This window comes from Chaetodon trifascialis, chromosome 6, assembly GCF_039877785.1.
Source record: "Chaetodon trifascialis isolate fChaTrf1 chromosome 6, fChaTrf1.hap1, whole genome shotgun sequence".
Lineage (NCBI taxonomy): Eukaryota > Metazoa > Chordata > Actinopteri > Chaetodontiformes > Chaetodontidae > Chaetodon > Chaetodon trifascialis.
The window spans coordinates 1,538,778-1,555,779 of NC_092061.1; the positions used below are offsets into that span (position 1 = coordinate 1,538,778).

The window sequence follows — 17,002 nt, forward strand, 5'->3', positions numbered from 1 at the left end:
TTAGCTTAGAAGAAGTATTCAGATCCTTTACTGAAGTACCAATACAACAGCTGAGGAGTAAAAGTGCTGCGTTCAAAAAGTATAGAAGTATTATCAGCAAAATACTCAAAGTATCAAAGTACTGCAGAGAAACGGCTCCTTGTTCCACAGTCTATCACTTTATTAGATGTAACTGCGGTTGTATTCATGCATTTTGCTGTTGCGGCTGGTTAACGGTACTGTACACACAGCTACACACTGTGGTTCCCAAGCTGGGGGTCAGCCCCCTCCAAGAGGTTGCTCGATGGATCCGAGAGGCCATGAGATGATTAATATAATAAGAAAGAAGAAAGTTCTGCTCTTCCCTAATCTTTGATATTTTCCTCTGTGAAACGCCGGATAATTTCACCTTCAATTATTCAAACAAAACCATCAGAGAAGTTCAGAGAGTCTCTTTGATGGAGCTGCTAAAACATATCTGAAACATAACGAGGAGCTGCAGCTAAACTCTGCTTTTTCAGAGAGGGTCACGAGCCTGAGAGGCCTGGACCAGCCAGCAGCTGCCGAAAAAAGCAGAATATTTCCCTCTGAATGCAGTCCAGTTGACGGACAAAGTAGCACGAAATGTGAGTAATGTGAGTACGAGTGCCTCAAAATTACACTTAAACACAGAAGTTGAGAAAAAGCACTTCTGTTCCACTATTGTAAAATTATATTTAAGCGGCCATCTGTGCTGCTCTCTGCTGGGAAACACTTTCCAGCTGCTTTCCAGTGACTGTTGTCGCAAGGTAATGGAAAGAGTGTATGTGTGCGCATGCGTGTGTGTGTGTGTGTGTGTGTGTGCGCGTGACCTCAGAGGTGCACAGACGTCTTGTCAGTGGGAGCAGGCTGGAAAGACGTCTGCGATGTAAATGAATGAGGCTGACTGATGTCTGTGCAGCCCGATGCTGTAAACATGTATGGAGACTGTTGCCATGGAGACGCTCCTGGGCATCCAGGTAAACCTGGCAGGGGCATCGCTGCTCTCTTTGCACGGGCGAACATCACCTCAAGTATTTATTGCTCCTCAGGCTTTCAGGGAGAGCGACACTTCGCTATCTGACAGGGAGGAGCAGGCCATTAGCAACCCGGATGAGCAGGACGAGCAGCCGTCGCACGACTCCTGGAAACATCTCACACTCCTCCGTCAGCTACAGCAGCACCTCCACCTGCTCCAGCTGTGTCTGAAATCCACAGATCACCAGTCTGCTGGACGTTCTGAGCTCATCTTTCTCTCTTTGGCAGCACCAAATGAGCGAGTGTGAGGACAGAGCTGAATCTATATTCATGACGTGATCACTGTAAAGAGATGGAGACGATGCCTTTCTAAAATAATCAATGCAGCCAAACAATGGCAGCTCTTTGAACAAGTCTTTATTTTTGTTCAGTCAACAACAGCTTGTTCATAAAAAACATCATCACTTATCTCTTGAGGCATTCTTTGTATAAAATTTCTCCGATGCTTAAGAAATGTGCATCATACAAAAAGTCAGTCCCTTGTAAAACTAGAATCTAGAAATAACACTAAAATATAGACACCTTAATTATTGATTCAGCTTTGATCATTTTCCAAACAGCGTACATGCATAGATTTACAGCAGCAGTCAGAAGGCACATAAAAGGTTTTGCTTCTCTTAAAAAATGGAAAGACGCGCAGTCGAGCCGTTCGCTTCCGTTCACGACATAAAATAATCCATCTGTGGACGCACTGAGTGTGCAAAACAATGGAAAGATTAAAATTCAGTGAATAGCAATAATTTAAATTTCAATAATGAACTGATAAAAAAAGAAAATCCGACCCCTGAAGTAGAAAACTGAAGTGAACTTCAAAGGCGTCCATGTTTGTACCGCACGGCGTTCAGGGTTCTTTAAAGGCACTCACGTCTGCTAATGCAGCTGCAGCCGGCGGCTAGTTAGCTTAGCTTAGCATAAAGACTGGAAACAGCTCGCCTGGCGTCCTCTGTGACGCCGACGAAACCAACCAGCAGTCTGAAGCTCACTGATAAACACTGAATATTATCATGTTCACATAAATCAAAGTGTAAGTGACCGTTTTAACAGGAGGAATCAAACCAGCAACCCTGTGATCAGCGGACGACCTGTTCTGCACACACACACACAACCAACACACTCATTTCCATGTCAGACACACAGCTTATAAAGTGTTAATTAGTGAGCTTCAGCTGCGGACAGAGCCGAGCTAGCAGTTTCCCTCGCTTAGTTTATGCTAAGCTAAGCTAACGGCTGCTGGCTGCAGCTGCGTATTTGCCGTACAGACGTCAGAGCGTTGGGCCAGAGAGCGTACGTCCCAAAACGCCATCAGCGTGACGCCGAGAGGAGGGCCCATTACAGTATTCAAAGCACACGCATCACCTGCTGCACATTCATTAACATCCAGTGTCTCGAAAACATTGTGGTTTAGGAAAATCAGTTTGATCATAAAACGACTGAACGCTCATCAGACAGACTGTCGCTCTGTACATTGAATTCCCTGCTCTTGATCAAGTTTGACATGAATCTGACGCAGCTCGTTCCTGTGTGGACGGCCGGTGGACAGCGGAGGGGAAAGACGTCGTCCAGTGTCTACGTCGCATTGGTCTTTCCTTTGTCCCTGCCAGTGATAAAAGTCTCTACAACAAACGGATTCTTCTTCAGGAGAAAAGCATCTGATCGCTGGGCTGCAGTGAGCTCATGTACCCAAATCACACATTATTTTTGCCCTCTTACAGCCATGAAGCCTGCACATTGTTCCCTGTGGCTTAAATACAGAATAAGAGCTGAAACTGGAGGACAGAGCTGCTCACAGCGACTTGCATCAGACACAATCGTTTCCCGCTGAAAGCCTCGCACACATCCCGAGTAGACGGTCCTGCATCTGCATCCACAGCGCGCAAATCAAACTGCCTCCATCGCAGCCAAATCACAGAATTAGGGAAACCTAAAGGCCTGCGCGTAGGCGTAGCCTTAGTGGGGGGTGTGCTCGTACGACGGGAACATGGACTTCCGCGTCTTCGGAGGCGGCGGAGGAGGCTTGCTCTCGATCTTCACTGGCAGCGGAGGAGTGAACTGTGGGGAAAGAGAGAAGCGAGTTCACGCCAGGACTTCAAATAAAAATAAAAACAGAATATTTTAACGTTTACACGTCATTAAATATGCATTAGTGAGGGGGTGCTGTTCTCTCAGAGCAGATGTACCTCTGAAGAGAGCCCGGGGGTGTCAATCTCGTGTGGGTGCTTCTTCGGAGGCATGGGTGGGGGGGTCCCTGGGGTGTCGTTGGTATTGACATCACTGTCACTGAGAAGCGATGAGTAACCTACGACAGGAGAGAGCGAATGAGAGCGCTGCGACCGCACGCATGTGTGGGTGTGATTCAGCGTGCGTGTGTGACCTGATTCACGGCTGAGGACCAGAATGTGCTCGCACGAGGTGAGCAGATGTGATGCTCGCCCTGCGCGCCTGCGTGCAAAGAGAAAGGAAAGCGATGGGATGTGCGGCTACGTACTGGAGCTGCGTGGTGTGTGCGGCGTGTGCGGCGTGTGAGGAGAGGCCGGCAGCGGGCTGAGAGGGTTCGACAGGCTGAGCTGGGACGAGACGCCCTGGAACAGGGAGAGGGTCAGCCGGCGGTCTCCTAACTGCAGACTCTTGGGTCTCTGCTGCTTCTCTGGAGGAGTCTGGAACAAAAAAAACAGAAGACATACATATAGGCTTCCATCTAACACAGTCGAGACTCATGGAGCTTCTCCCAGTTCAGGCCTGAGCGACTCACCTCATCTGCATCAGACTGCCTCTCCAGCAGGACCTGGGATTTGCTCACACTCCACTCCTTCCTGTTCTTTCTTGCAATCCTGTTGTCTTCCTCCAGACGGGACAAAACCGAGGCTCTGCGATCGCCAGGACGGGACAGCAAGGAGCTGCTGGTGAATAATCAGGGACACAGAGAGAGAGACGGACAGAAAGAGACTGCTTTTGATCTGAGCAAAGACAAAAATCAGCGTTTGAAGACTGCAGACAGGGGACAGGAGGAGGGGACTGACTCGTGGGACGAGACGCAGGAGGGTCCATCAGAGGACGCGGAGCCGCTGGAGAGGCCCGAGGAGGCGTTGGAGAGGGTTGAGACAGTGGACATGCGACGCAGGGTGGAGGACAGGATGTAGGGCATCACCACCGAGCCCACGCGACTCTTCTTCCTCTCGGTGAGAGAGGAGGGCTGGGACACACAAATGGGATTAAGCATCATCGGGGAATCTTGGCAGCCGAGGACCACAATGACAGGCGAAAGCGGGGCCGCGATGGACTGGCTAAAGGAAGATTTATGGTCCTACGCTAATATAATGTACGCCGCTTTGAATGAGAAGCGTTTGATAGGAAGGCAAGAGGGCCAATAGCTTAAGTTGGCACCCTCTTACATTAAATTGAGTTTGCGGTTGGCAACGCACCAAGGTTATGACGCCATAATGCTTCTCCACTTTCTCCCGAAGGTCTTGGAAGCAAGTAACCAGACGGTTGTGTAAGGGCTTCAACTGCTCCGTCGTTTTCTCCCCGTGGATGCGAATCCCATCTGCCAAGAGAGGGATCTAGGAAGGAGACCGGGCATTAAGTTAGAAAACATGTTCTGCTTCGAGGCCGGAGTCAATGACCGCGACGGCGGAGGGATTCACCTGCAGGGCGATGAGGTGTTTGAGGACCTCGATGCGCTCATGGTCCTCTGGGTGCTCTTGGATGTAGGCGTCTGTAAAGAACGCCTACAGAGGAGGAAAACAGGATGAAAGTTGGGCAGCTTGCTTAAAATTTAGCTGCAAGCAAGAAAGAACAGGATGACAAAGAGGCCACGGTGTCCCCTCGTGAATTAGTCTGTGTAACTCATAACAGGCTTGAGGCCAGCCAGAGCTCATGTTAATGAGGAGAGGCCTTACAAATTCATATTAATGTTTGCAGTTGTATGATTTATTTGTTATTAGTGTAGTTTGGCAACGTTCGATAGCAATATATTATTTTCTAAGTCAATTACTTCACAGCCAACTGTGCACACAACCTGAACCCGATTTAGTAAACAGCTAAAATCTAACAAACACAGTGCAGCCTGATTGGTGGGACGATGATTTCTGGGGGGTGGGGGGGTGGGGGGGGGCTCTGTGCTCGTGCATCGTGGATCTGAACACCAGGAGTCGGTCCAAACGCAGCACATCACAAGCAGTCGGTCTGTTTGTCGACCAATTTGGTCCAGACGGAAATGTCTCAACGTCATGTCTCACCTTAGCTAAGGTTAGCACGCTAACAAGCTAGCTAGAATAGTTAACACTGTACACATTATACCTGCTAAACACCAACACGTATATTAGCCTTGTAACTGTGAGCATATTAGCATCCTGGTGTTAGCATTTAGCCTCACGGTACAGCACAGCCTGCACTGTGGTAATTAGCATATGCTAGCATGCTAACACTCTATGCTAAGATGGTGGCAAATATTACATCTGAACATTAGCGTGTTAGCATGTTGGTGTTAGCATTTAGCCTCACGGTACAGCACAGCCTGCACTGTGGTAATTAACATATGTTAGCATGCTAACACTCCATGCTAAGCTGGTGGTAAATATTACATCTGAACATTAGCGTGTTAGCATGTTGGTGTTAGCATGGCTGCAGACTCGTCAGGATTTGTTGGATGAGATTTTCTCTGAAGGTTGTGATTCTCTGTTTGTTTTTAAAGTCCTGTTAGTTTTTTCTGTAAGTTTCCTCCAAGGTTACATTAAAATTTCAATCCCACTGAGGACTCGATTAAATAATGCTGTTTGTGTATTTGCAGATTTGTGCTGGTCTTATTAAAGAAAACATGACTGAACAGAGTCGAACCTTCTCGTAGTTGGAGAAGCCGCCCATGACGGCGGGGTCAACGATGCCGCTGAGCATCATGGACAGCGGGTTGATGGACAGCGAGCGGTCGCAGGCCTGCTGCTGCACGAGGTTACTCAGCTTTTCATTGGCCATCTCCATGGTCTCGATGGCGTTCTCCAGAGGACTGATCTCCTCCTGCCGGCGGGAGAATCACGTGAGCGCTGAAGGTGAACGTGAGGAATCGTTAAAGCGAGGGAAACAACAGCTCGAGCATCGAGGCTGCTTCTTACCACCGACACAGATTTGACTTCAAACCACTTCAGGATCCCTGGGAAGTGATAGGCGGTGATGTAGGTCGTCCTCTCGATCCACATGGTCTGCAGGCAGAATAAACATCAATAAATTACTAACGGCTGACGTTTTAATGTTATTACTAATCTCCAGAGTGAAGAATGCACGCAGACAGGATTGTTTATGCTTCTTTACTTTCAATTTACGGCTGTGTGCTTACATATATGAGCTGAAAGGAAATTTAAAAAGTGCTCACTGCGAATTCATTGTCTGGGTCCTTTTCACCTTTCCTGAAGGGCCGGGAGTACTGGAACTGGTCCACTTCATTGGTTCTGTAATAGCTGCAACAGAACAGGGAAGGACAGCGGTGAGTTAGCGCTTTGACCACAGAACCATAAATCCCACGGCGTTCACGAGAACATAAATCAGCCTTTAAGTGTTCGCTTACGTACTTTAATATCTGCTCTGGAACCCCCTTGTCTTTAAACTGGTGCGGCACGGTGAGAACAGGCTTAACAGTAAAGCACTGGATGTCTGAGGTTCAGCTCAGGATACGAGCAGGAACAGCGTGGAGGAGCAGAACGAGCGAATAACTGTCGACATTCAGAGTCCATGTCAGCCGTGAGCCAACGCCAGGCTAACACGCCGAAGATACGCAGGTCTGTTCACCACGCTCAGCTGATTAGCATGCTAACATCTGCTAATTAGCAATACACACAAAGCACACTTTAAAAGTCCTGCACTCAAGAATGTATTTTTCTCCCTACAGCTGAATGTTTGAGCGTCATCGTGCAGAACGACGCTCGTGCAAACTAACAGTAAGGATGAGATTGACTCAAATGGACGGATGACGAGTGTTTGATCTCCTCCTGGTGTCAGTGTGTGACATTTGATTATTGTGATGAAAAGATGAGGAGTGGATGTCACATTAACTGGAACATCTCAGACACAGATCAGCATTTAAAGCAGATGCACATCTCAAACTGTGTGGAGGAGATCTTTAAATATTGATAAATCATCAAAGATATTACAGTTTATCCTGAGGGGGCGATTCATCCAACACCTGTCGACACACTTCAGTTAAAACCAGCTGTTGACCTCCCTGTCGTCCCTGGAGCCTCACAAACTAAAACGCTCTGATAAATGAGCAGCTTTGCTCTGGGTTAGCACATTAGGATACACTGTCCGGGCGAGTTGCTGATGTTGTCTCCAGGGGGCGCTGTGCTGGTCATGCGCACTGCGTTGGGGAACTGAGAGAGCAGCTTTAGGCTGAAGTCCTCCAGCCACTCGTACTCCTTCCCTCGGTAGATGAACACCTTGTTCTGCGACACAACACATGAAACAAACAGAATAACGATGGAGCTTGTTTTCCGTAACGTGAGGCGTCCTCGTGCAACGCCGCGACAGCCCGTCTTCATCCCACGTCCTCCTGTGTCGTCAAAAGCCAATAACCTTCAGCGCATTATTGCACATCGCTCTGAGAAATGTTTGAGGAAGGCGGCTGGTTGCATAAGCACAACTGTACTCAGCGAAACAGGTAATCACTTCCTTACCCTGAGGAAAGAGGGGAATCCAAGGCCGTAGTATCCCACAGCGAAGTACTCGGGCTGAGGCCGCATCGCGTGCATGATGTTCTCATAGAACTTGGCCTGTTTTTTCTGTGCACAGGAGACAAAGAGGACGGTGAGACGGCGGCACAGACGCAGTGTGCTGTCATTCGTCTCCCACAACAACAAATTACTTCCAAAAACAAAAAAGGAACGCGGCCGCTCTCGTTTTCTTTTATGTAATTATGAGAAAGATTAAGGAGCACGATCACACTGAGACGTCACGCTTCGCTCTGCGGCTGGAAACACGTTAACACACCACCATCTCTCCCTCAGCCTGAACGAGGCCGTAACAACACAGTCGTCCACGTCTGAGCTCAGGTCAGTTTGAGCTGCTCTGAGGTCTCGGGGGTGATGGCGCTTCGTCTGCTCAGCCGAAGCATTTGCTCGCCTCCTCTTACCAGCAGCTGGCTCAGCTCCATGAAGTCAAACATGTGGCTCTCATGCATCTTGGCCAGCTGCTTGCCCAGCTCGATGGCCTTCTCCCACATCTGAGAAGACATGTGCAGCGCTCAGTTAAAAGGGGACATAAAACAAGGACATAAAATCACAGGAGCACGAGCTCGACTTCGCCATCTGGCTCCCACGGCTGAAAGCCCTCCCCCGCCTCCCAGGGAGAACGGTTGATACCTCGCAGCCAGTCGCAGATCCGAGCACCGACACAACAAAGAAAGCTGCGGCCGGTGCGTGAGCTGCGGAGACTTCCTGTCCGTCTCACAGCGCTAACCCTGACGTGTGCGGAGCAGCGAGCGCTCACCTTGCCCTTGTCCAGGTAACATATGATCTCCTGGAAGAGCCTCTCTTTCAGCTCCTGTTGGGTCCAGACGTGCTCCCCGTCTCTGGGTATCAGGTGAGGTGCGCAGTGCTTGTCAGACCACTGGGGAAGCGGATTTTCATAAATCAACATTCAGGTGAACACTGAGAGGTGCGGGAACATTAGCAAAGATTACACAGAAAAAACTCAGATCTTATTTAAGCTGGAAAGGCTTTGATGTGTCAGAGACCTCCAGTAATTCAGCGTGCAGCAGCAGCGTGTAGGCCGCCTCGGTGTAGTTCTCGCAGTCCAGGTGCAAATCTCGCAGCTTGTACAGGTACCTGGTTACAAGAGCACATCAGTTAGATGCAGAGACATGTGATCCAGACCCCAGACGCAGCGCGTCTCCGCCCGACTCACCGGATGTAAATGTCCTCCCTCTTTTTTTCTTTGTAGAAATTCTGCAAGAGAAGAAAAGTGACAACCTTCAACACATTTTCCCTGAAGCGAGCTGAAACACACGTGTAAGCGCTGTGTCCGTGCACGCTGAGCCCGTGCACGCTGAGCCTGTGGCAAACATGGCGGCGGCGTACCAGCACGTTGACCGTGCAGCTCATGCGGTGCTCGGGACTTTCGTCGTGTGTGATGGTTCGGTAGGCCAGGAGGTTCTCCAGCAGGCTGCTGAGCAGCAGAGCCAGCTCCTCCCCGGACACCGACAGGTATCTGTGGCGTCTGCAGTGCTCCAGTAAGCTGCACAAACAAACAAACAAACAAACAAACAAACAAACAAACAAACAAACAAACGTCCTGTCACATCTGGATGGAGTCTGTTAAAAGCAGTCATTGCATTGCTCAGTCGTATATTCGGCCTCGAGGGCTTTCTATTGATTGGACAGGCCGGCTTGTCCTTCTGACTCCTTGAGGACTTTTTCCAAACCGCGCTCATAAAGGCCTTTGTTGTATTTCAGGAGGAATCCTTCGTGGAGCCACGCCTGCGCGGCTCGGATGGATTTTTGATCAGCGTGTTGTGTTTGATGTGCTGCCTGACTTACGTTTTCTCCAGCAGGACTTTGTACTGCTCATCCCCTCGGCCTCCTTCCACCTCTTGATCCAATTTTGTTATCAGTTCGTTCTCAAACTGCAAAGATAAGAAGGGAATTAAAAACAGCCCATCACACACCTCACAAATGTCATGCTTAGCCGCGAGCCGCCTCAGCCGAACTCAGACAACAACAGCCAAGTGCTGAACTTCTGAGATTTGAGTTTTACCGTTTCGAACGTGCGTCCGGGGCTGAAGTTGTGCTCGCACTGCATCATATCAAAGAAGATGGGGATGGTGGCTTTCCTCAGCTCGGGCTCCGGCACCAGCGTGACCTCCAGGATGGGCCCCACCATGGCGGGGATGAACTTCATTTTGTGGGGGCCTGAGGGACGAGCGAACATTATCAGGCAGAAATATCAGAGTGTGATTTGAGCAGGCAATAAGCTGCACCTTCACTTCTCCACAAACAGAGGACAAATCTAATAATGCGGTAAACAAAACAACAACAACACACTGTGAAACTGGACAATCTAAAATATTGTCTTGTTATTCCCTTTGCATTAGCGGCCGCCGCTCGACAAACAGCCCACAAACTCTACGGCAATAGCAGAATTACCAGCACTCACCCAGATTGTACCACATGTCTCTGATCTTAAATCCAATAGTCTTCCTCATGTCTCCGTATCTGTGGCGAATTCAAATCAAAGAACTGTTAAATGAAGCCGCCTGCATTAAAATAATCTTCCTGATGAATTGTAAATGATCTCACTTGTTCAGGATCTTGTTTCGTTTCTCCTGGGAGAAGGACTCCAGCTGCAGCGTCGGGTGGGTGAGGAACGCCACCGTCAAGTGAAAGTAGTTATTCCACAGCTGCGAGGGGAGCAGGGTTTTCAAATATTAATGCCGTAATTACCTTCTCATAACACCGGCTTCTGATTTTGTGTTTAATAAAAGATGTGACCTCTACCAAGGCGGCGGGGGAACGCACCTGTAGTTCGAAATGCGCCTGGTCCAGGAAGTACATGTTGAGGACGTCCGAGTACTGGCCGATGGCCCTGAGGAAGACCTGCATCTGCACCAGGTTCATGATCATCCAGTCGGCGGGGAAGACGTTTCCCATGAGGTCCTTAAACATGATGAACGTCTCCATGAGGAAGTCCTGAGTGCAGCAGAGGAATAAAGGCTTCAGCGTGAGCGCGTCCACGCTGCGGCTTTAAAGAAACACAGTATTAATCCCCAGCACACCCACGTCACACACACAAAGCTCCCACAGCTTAATGGAGGCCCACTGACGTCCTCATCATGTCAGTCCAGCCCCTGCATGAAATGTCTACAATCAATATTCTGTTAAGCAGCAGTAAGTGGCCTCGCTGGTTTAATGCCTGTTATTGATGAGATGCCTCAGGACGAGTGGTAGCCAGCAGGGGAGGAAGCGGGACACTTACAATGATGTCCTGTCTCGTCTTGAAGGTGCTGATGTAGTGGGCGTAATGCATGTCGTCCATCTGCTTCAGGACGGCCGTCATGCAGGCGAGATAGTGTCCCTGCGGCAGAGGAGTCACATGATCCAGAAACACTGCGTCTACAGCACACCTTCGTGTCTTATTGAGCTCGTTTATTGGGCTATTTTTGATCCATACTGAAGCGCACAGTGAGGACGAGGATGTCCTTCAGCTGTGACACAGCGTCTTACAATGAGAGGGGACGATCTGTCCATGCTGATGACGGTGCGATTGACCCTGCGAAGGAGCCGCTCCATGATCAGCTGGACGTGGCCTCTGGTTGGACCCTGCACAGACAGAACAGCCTCAGGTACAAGCAGCAGCTGGAGCACCCCCCCCCCCCCCCCCCACCGTCTCTGAGATTTCTGTCTCCATGATGATACAACAGATGTGAGAGGAACTTCTTTTGTGGTGCCGACAGAAAGCAGGTTTAAAAAATTCAGCAGCAGCGTCTCTTTGCAGAAACGCTGTTCCAGTTGCTGCTCTGTCAAAGGTGCGTTTGGCAGAAAGAAGATCCAAACTGAACCTCAAACAGCTCACTGATGACTCCACCGGCTTCATTAACTTTGGCACTTTCACATTTTTCTACTGAAGTCTACGTTCTGTGGAAGGTTTGGTTCTAGAGGCGCCCGCTCTGGGTCCTGGTCTGGGCCCCTCAGCTGGACTGATCATGTGTTTGTCTGATGCTGATGAAGACCTCGAGTGGAGACACTCTGGTCTGTTTGAGGCTCACCTGAAGACAGAGCGTCTTTTGCTAACTGATGAATGGACTGAGTGAGAATGACAGCGCAGACTCTTCGGCCCTTCGTGCCACCAGCCTGTGAGCTCTGAGGATCTGCTGCTGACTCAATATCTTTGTGTTTTGGACGTTTGTGTCTATTTTCTGCTGTTTTAAATAAGGACTGCTGAAAACTCCTCTCGGGGAAGTTTAATCCAGAGCAGCTGTGTGGAAATAAATCCTGCTGCCATTTTTCAAAGCTGTGACCTTCACAAACAAAATTCCAGTCACCTTCATTGTATCTGGGCGGGGGCACAAATCTCCCAGAGAACCTCTCAGAAATAAAAACCTGAGTGTCGGTCAGGCTGAAGCCGTCGCCCAGACCCTCCTCTCCTGAGCCACATCCTGCAGCTGCTATGGGGGGGGGTCACCTCGATGCTAGCAGGCCAGATGGAATATGCAGCCCCCCCAGCACGCTCTGGGTCCGCCTCGGGGCTTCCTTCCAGTTGGACATGCCCAGAAAACCTCTGAAGAGGCCCAGTTTCACCTCAACTGGCTCCTTTTAATGCAGAGCAGCAGCAGTTTTACTGCGAGCTCCCGGCGGACGTCTGAGCTCTTTAGCGTGAATCTAAGGTGAGCTCCGGCACGCCGAGCAGGAAACTCATTTCAGCCTCAGATCCTCAATCTCATCCTGACTCTCTCTGCAATCTGTTCCCACGACCCTTTACACTTCTAATGTCTGTGCGGACTCACCACGTCCTTGCGGTCCAGGTTGTCCAGCACCGTGCTGAGCAGCTGGACGCAGGCCTCGTGGTCAGGTTTGCTGGAGTGGTCGTCCAGCTGCCCGCTCAGCTGATCCGTGACGAGCGGCAGGAGCACATCCCGACAATCTGCGGCGACAGAGCAGAGAAAGACGGTCCTCACGCAGCTCGTCCATGTTAACAGAGCTGACCCGACAGACGCCAGTTGGTGTGGTGCAGACTTTGTTTTTTTTTGGCTTTGTCTTGTGTGAAAAGTCATTATGTGATTTCTGAGCCTGGAGGACTCCTACCTGGCTGCCTGAAAAGGTCACTCTCCACCATTTTACACATGCAGCCCAGCTTCTGACGCACGAGCTGCGAGTCAGGAATGCTCTCAATGAACTTCGCCAGCAGCACGCTGAGAAGAGAACGAAAGAAAAGAGCCAAAAGAGCGGCGGCGATTATTTTAATGGCATTCATATTTCACAGCCACTAATTACTGTCACGGAGGGCTAATGAGAACATGACAGGTTGATTTCACAGCAGCAAGAATTGAGAATAACGCCTCCTTTACACAGAAGTAAATATGATAATTTGCACTGAGACAGGCAATTATCATTTCCTGCTGTGCAAAGCCTCTGGAGAGTTACCTGAGCTCCACGGGATCAAACACAGTCTGGATGTCATTAATGATGCTGGGGAGGTATTTCAATATTGCTCCCTGAAAAAGCAAAGAATGAGGTCTCATCAGGCTGAAGCATCGGGACGTCTTTCATTGTCTGGTAAAAACAAGCTTCTCCTCACCTCACCGCGGCTGCCGACAGGGACACCACATTTATTTTGCAGTTAATTTGTGAAACTTTTCAATAACTTGTCCATAACAGTGAGACGCTTTCACAGCGGCACAGCTGCTGCCACGGTTTTACAAGCCACACTCAAAAAGCTGTTTCACCGTCAAGCTGGAAGATGATTAATTGATGAAATCTCAGTGTTTTGACATGATTTTCAGTCCAGAAGTATGAAACTAAAACAGCTAAAACAAAGAGCGACCGGGAACATCGAGGATTCTTCCTCTTCTTACCTTTATCTTCACCCCCTCATCCAGCGGTCTGTCCATCAGAGTGTTGAACGACAGGAAAAGGGTGCGAATGGAGTTGAAGAAAGCGTCGCCGTCCTCGCTGTTTCCATAGAATCTGAGAATCAAGGTCAGGCATTACATCACAAGCAGTCCTCCTTAGAATAGGAGTGAAAGGCGGATGCGGCGGCGCCTCTGGTACCTGAGGTAGAGGACCCGGGACTGCACAATAAACCTGAACAGGTACTTGAGAGCTTTGAGGGCTGCGTAGAGCCTCTCGGTCAGGACCGGCTCCTCGGCGTGGCCCACGTAGTAGTTAAGGACCCTGGTTAACTTCCTGAGAAAGTGAATGAGTCAGGCATCAATGTCTGTTGGTAATTTGGGCGTGGGTGGAGAAGAAGCACTAAAAATAAACAGGTTGAAGGATGGAAGTGATCAAAGGAGGGAGACAGAACGGAGACTCACATGTAAGCCAAAGTGGCACTGAAGTGCTTGTTGATGTAGGTTTCCAGGACGGGGTTGAAGTGCTGGAATTTGATGTCGCCAATAAGTGTGATTACAAAAACCTGGTTAGAGACAAGAGGAGGAAAAAAATCAGAGCCTTGTTCAAGCTGAAAGAACATAAAAGCCCGAACGCTGGGACGGCGTGTTAAACACAAACAGAACAGGATGTGATCATTTACAAATCTCACCTGAAAACAGCACAAGGAAAATATCTGAAATGTTTGAGCTCTTCAGCTTCATTGACTTCAGTAAATATCTGCTTATTGTGAGTCTGATGCAGCAACACGTTTCACAGACTGAAAGATGTGGAATTCAAATTAGCTTCACGTGCTCGAGGGATTCAGAGACAATACAGCGTTACTGCCGATAATCATATGTAACTGATATCGGCCTTGCACGCACGCGCACGCGCGCACACACACACACACACACACACACACACACACACACACACACACACACACACACACACACACACACACACACACACACACAGCTGTATGAAGTTACAGCATGCATCATTACTGACGGTGCTTCACATTAAGGGCCGGGTTGAGCCAGACGAGAACCAGTTTGTACAATACGTCGTCTGACCCCGTACGAAGGCGAAAGTGTTTAAAGGCGTCTCAAACGGCTGCACTCAAAGGTGGAGTTAAAAGCCAGCCGTCACTGCGAGCGGCTCGGCTGTTAAATGAGGGTGTAGCTGCTCACATTTCCAGACAGCCTCTCCTGGAGGGCACTCACAGCGTTGCACTCGGTGGTGAAAAACGACAGAAATGGTAGCGAAATGAAAAAGAGAAAGTTCAAACCTCGCTTACTCTGTCGCCTCTGCACACCTGGACAATCAGTGCGTGAGGTGGGTGTGAATGTCGCTTCTCAGACAGTTAAAGAAATACTAAGAAAGCCAAGCACGCGTCAGAAAGGTGAGTGTGATGTAATCCCATCCTCTCTTTGACGCTATGGCCTGAAAGCAAACTAACCAAGGCGTTGAACACCAGGGTGTCGTAGGTGTCCTTCTCTGAGGTCTCCATCATGATGTTGAAGAGGGCATCCAGAGTGTCCTGAAGGAACTGTGCATGAAACAGAAGCCTGTTACTAAACGGTAAAAAGGACGATCTAACCAGAAGATACAGCAGCAGCTTGCAAAGAAAACTCACTTTGACAATCTCCCCTCCCTCGACCTCCATCAGCCTCTGCAGATTCTGGTCCAGAGCTTCAGGGTTAGACCTCCAGTTCAACAGGCCAAGCAGGTCCACTGGAAGACACAAAGCACATCAGGACACAGCGAGACAATACAAAGATAACCGTGTTAAAAGCCTGACATTTCAGCATAAACCTCATTAGATCTACATCAGTTAAATCCACGGCCGTCTGACGGTGGGACCTCTGTTTCAGTTCCTAAAGAGGGCTTCTGACAGGACGTCTTTCACTGATCACAGAGACTGGAGGACAGGGAGAAACAGGTGGTGCTACCGTTCTGAGTGAGCTTGGTGGAGCAGGTGAGCGTGGCGATCTGGAAGCTGTCTTTAGTCACTGGAATCGCCCCCGAATGGTGGAACTGCTTCCCGGTCTGCTTCTCCTTCTCCTCCACCTCCGCCCAGGTCGCAGGCAAGGTGAGGTAAACCTTTGCATCCTCCGCCTTTTTCACATCAACCTAAGAAACTCATAAAACAGGGAATAAATCATGAAGCGTATCGATCGATGGAGATCTAATTTCATATTTATTGATTGAGGAGAGACTCTTGCATAATCCATCTAGCCACTGTCAGCTATTCAAGACACCAATTTATGTGTAATAAGATAAAAACAATCTCTATTTTTTAGATGAGTGCAGTGAATTGAGTTTCATTTAAAATAAAAACCACACTCTTGCAGCACTACCTTATAGACGATAAGCTCATGTCTGCCGTCTTTGAGCGTGGTTCCATCTCCTCTCATGAGCCGGACGAAGGCCATACCAAAGGGCTTCTCCGATTTGTCCCTGGCTGAAGGAGACACAGCACCGCACACTGTATTCAACACGGTGGCAGGATTGCAGGTGGGTGTTTGTCATACAAATAAGGTACAATCACTCACAGTCTTGAGAGGATCTGTGCCGAAACATCACCCTCAGGTGACAGCGGCAGACGTCTTCAATGGGAATTGTCACCTTGCAGGGAGGAGAGACAAGTCAGGGGAATTAAGGAGAGTGTGAATACAGGATTATACATATGGAGCAAACGCTATCTGCTGGGAGATTTGCATGAGTAGCACATTCTGTGCGTGTTCCCTGGAAGATTATTTCGTTGTACTGTTACAGAAAATCCATTTGAAAAACTAATTAGAGAACATGAGATATGGTGTTGGAGGCACATAGCTGCACACGAGGTTCCTTGACATGAGCTTACCTTGACGGTTTCATTCCAACATGGCTGCTTCACCTGGTAGTAAATGACAGACTTGTACTCCGTGATGCCGTCATAACCGGCGCCGGGAAATATCGCTTTCTGCAGAAATGAAAGGAAGAAGAGTGGTTAACATGATCGGAAAGATATGAATCCACAGCAAAACAAGAAGACGCTAGCATAGTCACTCACAGAAGTGTAATAATTTAATAAGAATAAACTAAATACCAACATTAGCGTGCTAACAAGCTTACAATGACTAATAACATTCTGATGTTTACCATGTGGCATCTTAGTGTGGTTGTGTTTGCACTACACACGTGTGTTACAGTGCTCAGGTACAACAAACACGGTTCTACGTTATGATTAATTAGCACTAATTAGCCTGGTGTACTTCAGAACTAAACAAAGAGCTAACAAACAATATACATGGAAGTACATTGTGTTCAGTGTTAATTAGCACTAAGCACAGTGCTAACGTACAACATATACAGTTCTATGTTATGTTTAGTGATAAGTAGCGCTAATTAGCATG

General features: G+C 48.8%; 1 protein-coding gene across 3 annotated transcripts in view; it reads right to left on the bottom strand.

Annotated features, from left to right (window-relative positions):
- Positions 1 to 1,374: 1,374 nt before the first annotated feature.
- The window catches only part of dock5 (dedicator of cytokinesis 5), a 28,204-nt gene continuing 12,576 nt past the window's right edge, over positions 1,375 to 17,002 (bottom strand). Inside the window, exons 15-51 of one of the 3 annotated variants that reach the window (XM_070964693.1) lie at positions 16,471 to 16,569; positions 16,160 to 16,232; positions 15,965 to 16,068; positions 15,557 to 15,737; positions 15,241 to 15,338; positions 15,064 to 15,153; positions 14,045 to 14,145; positions 13,782 to 13,916; positions 13,586 to 13,697; positions 13,155 to 13,225; positions 12,816 to 12,922; positions 12,518 to 12,654; positions 11,238 to 11,333; positions 10,990 to 11,088; positions 10,533 to 10,703; positions 10,314 to 10,414; positions 10,171 to 10,229; positions 9,772 to 9,926; positions 9,555 to 9,640; positions 9,096 to 9,252; positions 8,923 to 8,963; positions 8,753 to 8,843; positions 8,506 to 8,625; positions 8,150 to 8,239; positions 7,695 to 7,799; positions 7,322 to 7,463; positions 6,594 to 6,675; positions 6,398 to 6,482; positions 6,141 to 6,227; positions 5,869 to 6,045; positions 4,677 to 4,760; positions 4,455 to 4,592; positions 4,053 to 4,225; positions 3,785 to 3,929; positions 3,521 to 3,689; positions 3,213 to 3,331; positions 1,375 to 3,084 (exon numbers count right to left, since the gene is read on the bottom strand). In XM_070964693.1, coding sequence (XP_070820794.1) covers positions 2,983 to 3,084; positions 3,213 to 3,331; positions 3,521 to 3,689; positions 3,785 to 3,929; positions 4,053 to 4,225; positions 4,455 to 4,592; positions 4,677 to 4,760; positions 5,869 to 6,045; positions 6,141 to 6,227; positions 6,398 to 6,482; positions 6,594 to 6,675; positions 7,322 to 7,463; positions 7,695 to 7,799; positions 8,150 to 8,239; positions 8,506 to 8,625; positions 8,753 to 8,843; positions 8,923 to 8,963; positions 9,096 to 9,252; positions 9,555 to 9,640; positions 9,772 to 9,926; positions 10,171 to 10,229; positions 10,314 to 10,414; positions 10,533 to 10,703; positions 10,990 to 11,088; positions 11,238 to 11,333; positions 12,518 to 12,654; positions 12,816 to 12,922; positions 13,155 to 13,225; positions 13,586 to 13,697; positions 13,782 to 13,916; positions 14,045 to 14,145; positions 15,064 to 15,153; positions 15,241 to 15,338; positions 15,557 to 15,737; positions 15,965 to 16,068; positions 16,160 to 16,232; positions 16,471 to 16,569 — 4,182 coding nt within the window. In that variant the 3' untranslated portion in view covers positions 1,375 to 2,982. Of the gene's footprint in view, positions 3,085 to 3,212; positions 3,332 to 3,520; positions 3,690 to 3,784; positions 3,933 to 4,052; positions 4,226 to 4,454; positions 4,593 to 4,676; positions 4,761 to 5,868; positions 6,046 to 6,140; positions 6,228 to 6,397; positions 6,676 to 7,321; positions 7,464 to 7,694; positions 7,800 to 8,149; positions 8,240 to 8,505; positions 8,626 to 8,752; positions 8,844 to 8,922; positions 8,964 to 9,095; positions 9,253 to 9,554; positions 9,641 to 9,771; positions 9,927 to 10,170; positions 10,230 to 10,313; positions 10,415 to 10,532; positions 10,704 to 10,989; positions 11,089 to 11,237; positions 11,334 to 12,517; positions 12,655 to 12,815; positions 12,923 to 13,154; positions 13,226 to 13,585; positions 13,698 to 13,781; positions 13,917 to 14,044; positions 14,146 to 15,063; positions 15,154 to 15,240; positions 15,339 to 15,556; positions 15,738 to 15,964; positions 16,069 to 16,159; positions 16,233 to 16,470; positions 16,570 to 17,002 lie in introns of all 3 variants that reach the window. The other 2 variants (XM_070964691.1, XM_070964694.1) reach the window with 2 other exon arrangements.